The 12,411-nt window shown below is 48.0% G+C and overlaps 1 protein-coding gene across 1 annotated transcript in view; it reads left to right on the forward strand.

The window, feature by feature from the left end:
• The first annotated feature begins 805 nt into the window (after positions 1–805).
• aco2 (aconitase 2, mitochondrial) overlaps positions 806–12,411 on the forward strand; it is a 13,201-nt gene continuing 1,595 nt past the window's right edge. The window contains exons 1-17 of the mRNA XM_061232293.1: positions 806–863; positions 2,275–2,417; positions 2,812–3,070; positions 3,634–3,726; positions 4,250–4,408; positions 4,897–5,047; positions 5,476–5,580; positions 5,968–6,059; positions 6,165–6,270; positions 6,546–6,703; positions 6,945–7,018; positions 7,163–7,274; positions 7,804–8,082; positions 8,604–8,795; positions 9,333–9,465; positions 10,867–10,988; positions 11,518–12,411. The exon at positions 11,518–12,411 is cut by the window's right edge and continues 1,595 nt beyond it. Of these exons, the coding sequence (XP_061088277.1) occupies positions 828–863; positions 2,275–2,417; positions 2,812–3,070; positions 3,634–3,726; positions 4,250–4,408; positions 4,897–5,047; positions 5,476–5,580; positions 5,968–6,059; positions 6,165–6,270; positions 6,546–6,703; positions 6,945–7,018; positions 7,163–7,274; positions 7,804–8,082; positions 8,604–8,795; positions 9,333–9,465; positions 10,867–10,988; positions 11,518–11,652 (2,349 nt within the window). The 5' untranslated portion in view covers positions 806–827 and the 3' untranslated portion in view covers positions 11,653–12,411. The remainder of the gene's footprint in view (positions 864–2,274; positions 2,418–2,811; positions 3,071–3,633; positions 3,727–4,249; positions 4,409–4,896; positions 5,048–5,475; positions 5,581–5,967; positions 6,060–6,164; positions 6,271–6,545; positions 6,704–6,944; positions 7,019–7,162; positions 7,275–7,803; positions 8,083–8,603; positions 8,796–9,332; positions 9,466–10,866; positions 10,989–11,517) is intronic.

The following is a 12,411-nucleotide window of genomic DNA, read 5'->3' on the forward strand; positions in this document are numbered from 1 at the left end:
CTACTATTTTTAGTGTTTTGTTTAGTCCACAATGCCTAGTCAATACCACTTCCTTTTCACCTTTGAATTAGCCAATTAACTTTCAATCCCCATGATAAAGGCAGGGATTTTTAATTTGAATAATGAGATGAATAATACTTTTTCTAGAAAAAAGTTAGTTTTTTTACAGACCAATTTTTTCCCACAATTTTGACCCGATGGAGTAGGCTACACTTCAAGAGCACCCAGCCCAATCGATCAAAAGAGTTGCTCTTGCAGGATGGGATGGTAATAACCTTGCCAAGATTATCCTCTCCTCCCTGTGCAAAGACACACTGCAAGTCTGCCAGCCACAGTCAACAGCAGAAGCCTATGGTCAGGATACATTATTTGTTGTATATATACAATCAAAATATGGGATGCACTACACAGACACCCAGCCACCTGACAGCACCTTAGCAAGCTGACAGTATGAGAAGATGTACAGAATGATGCTGTTATTATAACTTAGCCCTTGCTGTGGTGGGGCATGCTCCATCAGCCCATTACTTGGCATGTATGACATGCCATCGCAGTTAGCAAATAGGGTAAGGTCATCTAAACAGACTATCTCATTAATAACTTAATTTATGCTAATTGCCTTCTTCTTTGCAAATATCCAATCAGCAAGCTGAAAAAAATGCACTTTGGCATATTCATTGTTGTTTGGCATAGCGTTAAGTAAAATATGCATTTTACTACTTTTTAATGTTTTTATTTATTATTCTATTTATTGTATATGATGACAAAAACAACATCCGGAGATTGTACTTCTGACGTTACCTAAATGCGACGTACAATTAAACAAAATGGCGACCTATTGCTTAACTGTCACCCGGCTTCAGGTAAGTGAAGGATTTTCTCTTAAAATATCAAGCACATATATTTTACAGGTGATATACATGTTGTAAGCATAACCGCAAAAGACGTGGGACGCTGACGTGTGGTTGAGCTACTATTTTGGTGAATTTCATTTTGGAAAGCGGACTAAAGAATCTCAGCTCCTCTAAGCGCTAGCCAACATTACAGCAGCTAGGTAGCCTAGACACAGGTCATGCTTTCTCGTTAGTGTGCTTGCTAGTCAGTACCAAGTCAGTCATGAAATTAATAACTTAGCTACGGTTCCTGCTCATTAAGTCAAGTTATACACTCCGAATTATTTCCAACGCCGTAGGTTTGCCTGTTATTTTCAACGATGCCTCCAGCAAGGTGAACACAAAGTTAGCTATACAGCTAAGCGTTAGCTATACAGCTGCCGAAATTCAAAGTCAAGCAATGAGACAGTCATCTAGTTAGCCGTGTAACTGTTACCACTTAGCTACCTAACATCTGCCTGACATAATGTTACCCTGGATACGATGGAGCCACTTGTTCCTGTGTCAATCTACGGCACTCGCGTGTTCGATATGTTTTGTGTTGGCCAGCTGGCATGCATAATCGTCATGTTATTAGCTATTACTATCTTGCGGTGTGATAGCCAGGTCTCTGCTACTTTTATTAACGAGTTGCCTAATAACAATATACTTTCAATTATATTGATTGGATTTATTATATTTATTTAATCTGTATTTCTCTAGTCCTAGGCTTCTGTAAAGTCTTGGCACACAGTCCACAGAGCGCACGGTTCACTTTACTAGGCGTGTCTCAGTGTGAATTCATTATTGTTAAGGTTTGATATTGTCGAACTCAAGGAGGACCTTATTTCTTCTTGTCCTACCTTTGGAGATATTTCATTACAAGACTAATCCTGTCAGAAAACAATAACTCTGCTGATTATGCAAAATACTAAATGCTGTATAAATACCCTGTCCATAAATCAATGTTTATGTCAAACCACTGAAGAATCTGATGTTCTTTCTGATTTTCTCATTGACTTAACCTTAATTCCTGCCCTGTTAGGGGAGTTTACAATGGTGTCTGAACTTTCACAATGGCTACACACTGTTACTACAACAGAATCTTTACATCCACTGTGGTTGTGGTAACAACACTGTGTCACTGTTGTGTAAGTTCTCTGTTGTCCTGAAAGTGAAAGTATTCTCAAATGTATGTGTTTCAGAATGTTGTTGACCAATGCTATTTTGGGAAGCATGCTAAACGACTTGCTGAATTTCTGCAAAATCAGGAAATTTCATGAATGCAAAATGTTGAAACCTGAGAGCAAACAAATAAACACAAACTCTGACTTGTCCACCATACCATGTGGATCATCTGTGTTCTTTGGATGATGTTTATGTTTTTTCTGTGCCTTCCCAGCATGCTCTGGGCCAGGGTGTGCGGCGGCTGCATGTGTCTGCAGCCCTCGGTGCCAAGGCCAAGGTGACCATGAGCCGCTTTGAGCCCAGCTCCCATATTAACTATGACAAGCTCGTCTCCAACGTCAACATCGTGCGCAAGAGGTCAGTCTTACATCCCGCTGTCAATGATCTCCTCTCTGTCTGTCTAATTATGATGTGTTTTCCTGTAGTTTTCCCAGGTATGTTGTGTTATTTTAAATAGTTTTAATTGAGGATCTAGAAATCTGTTGGTTTCTTAGATTTTTTGGAATTGTGCCCTCATCAGAAAATATAGGAATTTCATATTTTGGAGGAGAGCATTGTTATGTAAATTACTTTCTGCAACTTTTCAGTATGTGTGTACATGTGCATGCCCGTGTATAGATGCATACGTGTGTCTGTGTGTGTGTGTGTGTGTGTGTGTGTGTCTGTAAAGTGTTGTGATGTGGATATTGGAACCAATCCAAGTTAAAATGTGCACCGCCGCACGTAATTCCTCCCTCTCCCCCTGTCCCAGGCTCAACCGGCCGCTCACCCTGTCGGAGAAGATCGTGTACGGGCACCTGGACGACCCGGCGGGGCAGGAGATCGCACGCGGGCGCACGTACCTGCGTCTGCGGCCGGACCGCGTGGCCATGCAGGACGCCACGGCGCAGATGGCCATGCTGCAGTTCATCAGCAGCGGCCTGCCCCGCGTGGCCGTGCCCTCCACCATCCACTGCGACCACCTGATCGAGGCCCAGACCGGCGGGGTCCAGGACCTGCAGAGGGCCAAGGTCAGGGGCCGCACGTCAAGTAAAGCTATATTTCCACCACAGTGCTACAGTATCTGTCCTTCCGCATAGTTGCGGTTTGACAAGTTTTCTAGATATGCGCTGCAGGTCACCCTGATGCAACAGACCTCAGTGGTGATAAGGTTTGTGCATTGTGCTTTCAAGAGGGTCCAAACAAACAAAAAAGTACATTTGGAAAAACTCAACGGCAACATTTCTTTCCAAATATAATGAGATAGTTACTCATGAACATCCAGAAATTCCATGAAACCGTGTTTTGCAGGGTTTCATCGAAAACTACTGAAGGACACCACCTGTGTATATCCGCAAAGTCTCGACCAAAACACGCCAGTATTCTGGTGGCGCAGTATCAACATTGTCAAAATGTTGACACAATGTTGAAAAAAAAATATTGACACTGTGCCGCAAAATGTTGAAAACAACCATGCAGCATTTTCACCAGCTAAATATCCTCAGAGGGACCTTGTGTAGTAGAGGAAGAAAAAAATTAAATGAATAAATAAATTCTCTCAGCTTTCCTTTTTGCATCTCTGTCTTTAACCCAGGAAGTGAATCATGAGGTATATAACTTCCTGTCTAGTGCTGGAGCAAAATACGGAGTGGGGTTCTGGAAACCTGGCTCTGGGATTATCCATCAGGTAACATTACATTTATTTATTTATTTATTTATTTATTTATTTATTTATCGCGATGTACAATAAGTGGAAATGGAAGGCTGTTATGGGGCTAGGTATTGGCCTGTGTTTGGATTTGTTTGAGTTTTATGACTGTTAGTCTATACACTATTTCTGAGTATGGGTTTGAGTGCTGGAATTTGGAATGTTTCAGTGCATTGAATGAAAATGTGTTCTTGTTGTATGAATGATAAAAATGTATATATTTGATTTTTTTTTAATTAAACTAACCCCATAAACTGCGTTCATGATAAGTGCCACATCTCTGCTTGAAAAGCAGCATTATAAAGCCATTGACCCCCAGATTTAACCTATTTTGGACCCAGATTTTACCAAATAACATTAACCTACAACCTGACCTGCAGCTGAAATCAAGCCTTTACGCATGATGAAATGGCTATATTTAGTTGGCTTTAAATGAACTGAGATTGTCTGTGCCAGGGGAGCTAAATTTAGCTTTACAAGGGCGGTGTTCTCATGCTCCCAGATCATCCTGGAGAACTACGCGTACCCGGGGGTCATGCTGATCGGCACAGACTCACACACGCCAAATGGCGGGGGCCTGGGCTCCATCTGCATCGGCGTGGGCGGGGCCGACGCCGTGGACGTGATGGCGGGAATACCCTGGGAGCTGAAGTGTCCCAACGTGAGTCTGGTGGCTGCGTCTGGTACTGCGCGCCTCATAACTGTGAAATGTTATCATAAGAATAGGTCATGACCAGCACAGCCCATGGTTTGTCTGGTACTGCGCGCCTCTTAACTGTGAAATGTTATCATAAGAATAGGTCATGACCAGCACAGCCCATGGTTTGTCAGGTACTGCGCGCCTCATAACTGTGAAATGCTATCATGAGAATAGGTCATGACAAGCACAGCCCATGGTTTGTCTGGTACTGCGCGCCTCTTAACTGTGAAATGTTATCATAAGAATAGGTCATGACCAGCACAGCCCATGGTTTTTATTTTTATTTTTTAAGCTTTTTTCTACCTGGAAACCTTATTGAGATCTCTTTCAAAATGGCCCTGGAGTATTGTGTACCCTGTGTGCCTGTAGTACTTGGTGAGGGGGCCTTGCTCTCTGCCTGTTTGACCTTGTTCTTGGGAGGACAGGTGTAATGCTCTGTCTCGTCTCAGGTGATTGGAGTGAAGCTGACGGGCTCCCTCTCGGGGTGGACCTCCCCGAAGGACGTCATCCTGAAGGTGGCTGGGATTCTGACGGTGAAGGGGGGCACTGGGGCCATCGTGGAGTACCACGGCCCCGGGGTGGACTCCATCTCCTGCACCGGTGGGTCCTGGGACAGGGTGGAGAGTGTCACTGACACATGAACGTGAATGTGCACACACACACACACACACACACACACACACACAATTTATGTTTCATCCATTTCATTTCAGCCGTTGTCTGGTTTTTGTTCTTTGATGGTAAACCAAGAGAAGTCAAGTAAGAATTTTTTTCACAGCCGTAATCGCTTGGGAGATACAATAAAGCCATGTCTGCATTCATTATTAAATAGGAGATTTGGTGGATGACAACACAAATTCTGCTTCTCAATTGATTTCATACAATCAGGCTAAGAGTGTAAAAGTATTAACAAGATCTTTTCTATGGAGGGTTTGTGGTGCATTGCATGGTGTGTGCAGTGCAGCTTTGAAGTCTGTTAATACAGTCTTCTCCCTATGTCCCTCTCTCCCTCCCTCCCTCTCTGTCAGGAATGGCCACAATCTGTAACATGGGAGCTGAAATCGGAGCCACCACCTCTGTATTCCCGTACAACCACCGCATGAGGACCTATCTGCAGAAGACTGGCCGGGGGGGTCAGTGCTATTCTAACACCCTCCCCGCTATGCGTGTCCTTGTATCTGAACACTGGCACACAGGCCCCTGTCCATCTCCACAGCCCCTCTCTCTGTCTGTGCTCAATGTTTACATGTGTGTATCATTCACGGCCCCGTGCCTACGCACACACCAGGTGTCCAGGGATACGTGAGTGGACTTTGACACTGTGTTTACACAGCCTTGATGTTTGTAGAAAGCTCAGGGTGAAGTCTTTGCTCTGGGGGTAGAGTGTCGCTGACTCAGCCGGAGGCTGTGACCGCACAGCAGAGCCTTTGGCTGCGAGCTGAGATGCTTATCGATTCTCTCTCCTGTTAACGCCTGTGAGCTTTCACCACCCCTGCTCTCATTCCTCTCCCCCATCGCAGATATCGCCGCCCTGGCTGACGAGTACCAGGACGTCCTGGTGCCTGACCCTGGCTGCGAGTACGACCAGGTCATCGAGCTGAACCTGAGCGAGGTGCGGCTGGTCTGGGCACGATGGCGCCGTTGGGCCTTTCAGCGGGGAGAAAGATGTCAAAATAAAAGCTGACTGAACCTCCCTCCCCCCTCCCCTCTGTCACAGCTGAAGCCCCACATTAACGGGCCCTTCACCCCTGACCTGGCTCACCCCGTGGCGGACATCGGAGCAGTGGCTGAGAAGAATGGCTGGCCCCTAGAGGTCAAAGTGGGTAAGTGCAGCAAGTGGCTCACCGTGCTGCAGTACTGTTTACCTACTGCCACACATTTATGCTGCATGCATTTTGCAGTATTTACTTGTGTATTGCTCAGTGTCAAACGGGTGTTTACTACATACAGACGGCACTTTTAATAGAGCACTTTGCACTGATGGGAAAAAGTACTCTTCCCACAGTGAATGGGATAATTCACTGGGCTCCTGAGCTGTGTTGATCTGTGATGTGTGTGTGTGTGTGTTCACATGTACGTGTGTCCTGTATCACTGCAGGTCTGATTGGCAGCTGCACTAACTCCAGCTATGAGGACATGGGCCGGGCGGCCTCCCTGGCCCAGCAGGCCCTGGACCACGGGCTGAAGTGTAAGGCCCAGTTCACCGTCACGCCCGGGTCGGAGCAGATCCGGGCCACCATCGAGAGAGACGGCTACGTGAGTCAGCAGCGTGCGCGTTCACACAGTTATACAGATGACTGAGGGTGCACTGTGGCACAATCAACTGTGTGTATGCCTCCAGGCTAACAGTGCACTGTAATGCAATAAACATATTACTTCTGAAGGCAGGGTACAGTAATAATTCTTAGCCTGGCCAGCTGTACCAAGGTTTACTGACAGCATGCTGTGGTGAGTCTGCCTGGCGTTGACTCACATTTAGCCGTGCGTTTGCCTGCAGGCTAAGGTCCTGAGCGATGTGGGAGGAGTGGTGCTGGCCAATGCCTGTGGACCCTGCATCGGACAGTGGGACAGGTGACTACTGCCCTCAGGCGTCTGCTGCTGCTCTCCAGTCTCTGTCTGTGGGACGCTCCACTACTGCGTGTATTCAGCCAAACACATTGCAGTCACATCCGTCATAGTTTTATTTTTATTTTTTTTATTTTTATCCCTATTCAGGCGTGACGTGAAGAAGGGGGAGAAGAACACCATCGTCACGTCTTTCAACAGAAACTTCACCGCCAGGAACGATGCAAACCCAGCGACCCACGCCTTCGTCACGTCCCCAGAGGTACCCGCCATGCCAGGGCTGACCCTGCGGCCTTCTGTACACGCATCTCCATGCACACACACCGCAAACGTTCACCACCAACGCCTTTTCAATGGAAATGAAAGCGACTAGCCCTAACCCTAACCCTAACAACGGCAGCTAGCTGATTCGTTAATTACCTGTGATTTATTTTCAGAGGTAAGAACAAAAATGACATTCCTTAAAGTGTATTAAAGTGTACAGCCAAATAATTTTCTACTTTTTATTATCTCTGACTTTTCCACATTAGCAGCCATTTCTGTTTGCCGCGCACTTGTCTTTTCAAACTGTTAGCTAACGTTAGCTAACGTTTGAATATGTTTAGTTTGTTGGCGAACATTAGCTAACATTTACCACTTGGAATGCTGAACAGCTCTGTAGTCCTGCAATCCATCCCCACAATTCCATACACATGAACAGCAGTTCTGCACTCGGTAACTAACGTTGTGACATGCTGACAGTGCAGGACTCGGGCAGCCATGCTAACGGCTAACTCCTCCTCCTGGCGCAGATTGTCACAGCCCTGGCCATCGCCGGCTCCCTGAAATTCAACCCGGAGACGGATTACCTCACCGCCGCCGACGGAGAGAAGTTCAAACTGGAGCCGCCCACGGGGGACGAGCTTCCCGCGCGGGACTTCGACCCGGGACAGGACACCTACCAGCACCCGCCCGCCGACGGGGGCTCCCTACGCGTGGATGTCAACCCCCAGAGCAACCGCCTGCAGCTGCTGGAGCCCTTCGACTCCTGGAGCGGGAGAGACCTGGAGGACCTGTTTGTCCTCATCAAGGTGAGCCGGCCTGACCAGCCACGCACTGTAAAAGAGGAAATGAACACACACATACACACAGACATACATACATACTTACACACACACACACACACACACACTGACATACAGAGACATACAGAGACATATATACATACGCACAACACACACGCATACAGACACACAGAGACATATATACACACACACACACATACACACAGACAGACAGACACACACACACACACACACACACACTGACATACACACAGACATACGCACAACACACACGCATACAGACACACAGAGACATATATACACACACACATACACACAGACAGACACACACACACACACACTCACAAACACCACAAGTTCACTTACACGCAAATGCATAGTAATCTAGAGTAACAAAAGGGGAATTGGAGCTAAGAAATGCATCTGCTTGCACTTTGGAATGTGTTTTCCTGCCCCCTGTCTGGACCTGTTTGACTCTTTTATTCCACTGATGAACACGCGTCTGTGACTCTGAACCCCTCCCCCAGGTGAAAGGTAAGTGCACCACAGACCACATCAGCGCTGCCGGGCCCTGGCTCAAGTTCCGCGGTCACCTGGACAACATCTCCAACAACCTGCTGATCGGAGCGGTCAACCTGGAGAACGACGCGGTCAACAGCATCCGCAACCAGCTGAGCGGGGAGTACGGGGGGGTGCCAGACGTGGCTCGCGAATACAAAGTGAGTGTGTGTGACTGTACCCTGGAGCTTCATCTACCGTGGAACTCAGTTTAGTTTATGTTTATCTATGTTTTCTCTACAAGAGTGTATGTGACTGTATGCTTCACTACTGTGGAATTCTATCTTAATTTTCATGGAATGAAGTTTAGCTTGTGTTTCTCTGGATTCATATAGAGTTTGATGCTGGATAGATGTAAGAGTAAGGCTTGTATCAGCAGTGTGTAGTTGTGCTGAAGCTGTGTGTGGTGTTTCTGTGCAGAGGCAGGGGGTGGTCATGTGAGTGTGTGTGTGTGTGTGTGTGTGTGTGTGTGGTGTTTCTCTGTGCAGAGGCAGGGGGTGGTCATGTGAGTGTGTGTGTGGTGTTTCTCTGTGCAGAGGCAGGGGGTGCAGGGCATGGTCGTGTAAGTGTGTGTGTGGTGTTTCTCTGTGCAGAGGCAGGGGGTGCAGGGCGTGGTCGTGTAAGTGTGTGTGTGGTGTTTCTCTGTGCAGAGGCAGGGGGTGGTCATGTGAGTGTGTGTGTGGTGTTTCTCTGTGCAGAGGCAGGGGGTGCAGTGGGTGGTCGTGGGGGATGAGAACTACGGCGAGGGCTCCAGCAGAGAGCACGCCGCCCTGGAGCCCCGACACCTGGGGGGCCGAGCCATCATCGTCAAGAGCTTCGCCAGGATCCACGGTGTGTGTCTGTGTCTGTGTCTGTGTCTGTGTCTGTGTCTGTGTCTGTGTCTGTGTCTGTGTCTGTGTCTGTGTGGTGTGTCTGTGTCTGTCTGTGCATGCGTGAGCATCTATGATGTGTTTGTGTCCGTGTATCAGATCAGATCTGCATCGAGTATTTATTTGAATTTAGGAACTTAGTAGAGAACTGCTGCAGATTACTGACAGATTTAATAAAAAGCCGTGTTTTCACATGAAAGGGCGGAACGTGCTCAGCAGGAAGGTGGGAGTCAGTGTGTGATCCAGAGCGGCTGAAGGGGAGAGTACAGAGTGTCCAAACACACACAATAGTGTCTGCTTTGTTCTCTCGAGTCCCGGCCTTTGTTTCCCAAACACGATGCCGGGTGTGTCGCTGAACTCTGTTCCCCCTGAGCTGTGTGTGGAGTCTCTCTGCTCCTTTACCCATAGCTGTGTGTGGAGTATCTCTGCTCCTTTACTCATAGCTGTGTGTGGAGTATCTCTGCTCCTTTACCCATAGCTGTGTGTGGAGTATCTGCTCCTTTACCCTTAGCTGTGTGTGGAGTATCTGCTCCTTTCTCCATAGCTGTGTGTGGAGTATCTGCTCCTTTCTCCATAGCTGTGTGTAGAGTATCTCTGCTCCTTTCCTCTATAGCTGTGTGTGTATAAAATGTTTTTTTTTAACAACAACAAATCTGTTGTTTTATTGTTGCAACCTCTGGTATGGGTTTCAAAGCAAGCATAGCCTTCCCTCCAGCACATGTGAAGTCAAGCCTTCCCTCCAGCACGTGTGATGTCAGCCACTGCTTGTCATCACACCACAGCCGAGAGGCTGGGGACTCAGTCACGAGCCGCTTCACGTGCAGCTCAGCAGGTCCACCGCGGGAGCTCGACCCACCAGCAGTGGGCGCTGGTGCGCATTGGCATTTTGTCATCTGTGCTCACTGGAGCACTCACTTCCCCTGGCCCTGCTCGGGGCCCAGCGGGGCTGCCGGCCTCGCTGGCCCAGGAACGGCCCAGATCCTGTGCCAGAACGTGGGGGAAGATATGCCTGAAAGGGCTTCTTTTCCAGGACACGGTACCTGGGGCAGTTCGAATGAGGTCGTGGAAAACGTCTCCGAAAACAAAAACACTTGCTGGGCTACCGGCCGTTTATTATTCTTATTTTATGATTGTGTCGTTCTCCAGACATCGGTTTAAAGACCTTGGGATGGATGCTCGGGGCTTTTGCTGCATCGGAATGAACTTGAAGTTAACAGCGATCTACCCTCTACACACTGTTAGCTTGCTAATCTCTCTCCCTCTATATATCTCTCCCTCTCCCTCTCCCTCTCCCTCACTCTCTCTCTCTCTCTCCCTCTCCCTCTCTCTCACTCTTTCTGTATATCTCTCTCTCCCTCCTCAGAGACAAACCTGAAGAAGCAGGGACTGCTCCCCTTAACGTTCGCCGACCCCCAGGACTATGACAAGATCCTCCCCAACGACAGGATCTCCATCATTGGTCTGAAGAGTTTCACCCCTGGAAAGGTGAGCTGGTCGGTTAGACCCCTGTCTCCCACCCTCCACATGTCTGCACCGGCAGCTGGGCCTTGTGTAACGCTTCTCTACTGCTGCCCTGTTACCTGTGTGAAGCCAGAAACCCACACCGTACCTTGAAATTCCCTTTACAGAAAGCCTCTCATAAGTGGCAGATTGTGACTCTGTCATATCATGATCACTGTCTCTCAGTGCCCAAATCCCCCAGACAGCCTGACCTTCCGTCAGGACGTAAATGTATCACGTTTGGTCGAGTCTTCCAAATGACCCGTTTTCATCTAGCGGTTGTGTGAATTAATTTCCCTGCTGAAATATAGTTTAATTTTGAGAAATGAGAGAGAAAAAAAAAAAAAACCTTAATTTAGAAATTAAGATTGCCCTGCCCCAATAAGCATTGTGCATCTCCTACTAGCTATTATGACCATAGAAGAAGAGACGTTGGGTTAACACAGGCAGGTTAGAGGGGGCACGTCTATGGGTTTTGTGGAGGCTCAGCAGCGCCCCCTGCTGTCTCTCTCAGCCCCTGACGGCGGTGATCAAGCACAGCGACGGCAGGCAGGACAGCGTGCAGCTGAACCACACCTTCAACGAGACGCAGATCGAGTGGTTCCAGGCCGGCAGCGCCCTCAACCGCATGAAGCAGCTGCAGCACTGAGGCCCGCGCGCGCCCTGAGAGGAGGACTGGGAGGAAGTCGCCCCCCCCTCTCAGCCCACACCGCCTTCCACGTTTCAGACCGCCGTGCGCCTGGGCGCGCCGTCGCTAGCCTGCGCCGTCCGCGCATCACGTTCGGCATCACAACGCAGAATACCCCTTTTCACACACGCATACTCGCACACGCAGGACGGACAGCAGCGCCCTGAGGTTAATGTCACGTTGAGTTATAGTGTAGGTGGGCACGTGACTGTGGCTCACAGTGGTTTACATACGGATGCACAGGGGAGGCAGGTATCACTGAAAACACAGTCCAGAGCACACTGCACATAGGCAGCTCTTTCTGGTTTCCATGTTGCCTGTCTGGTCTCGGTTGCTGTATTGGACTGTACTGTACCCAGCTCTCTGGTCAGTGAGCCCTTGCACTTGACCCTTCGGTTAACGGTTAACCCCTAGCTCTGCCATTCTTTCCCCTAATAGGCACTTGGTGTCTTTTTGCAGTAATGATTTCCTCAATACAAAGATGGTTAGTCAGGGAGCGCTTGGCTACACAAGCGTCTGATACAAAGGTTGAACTAACAACCCTGCACATAACATTTCATTACTGAATTCTACGTAGGTCAATTGTGTTTTAGAAAGTTCTGTTCTGCCCGAGAATTAAACATATTTTGTTTCTGCGATGAGCATCAGCACTATTGTTCGGTATGAAAAATCTTTTTTTTATGAACTTTTTTGGTTTAGGAGTTGTGTCTAGACCTTTTT

The sequence above is a fragment of the Conger conger genome, chromosome 2 (genome assembly GCF_963514075.1).
Source record: "Conger conger chromosome 2, fConCon1.1, whole genome shotgun sequence".
NCBI classification, from domain to species: domain Eukaryota; kingdom Metazoa; phylum Chordata; class Actinopteri; order Anguilliformes; family Congridae; genus Conger; species Conger conger.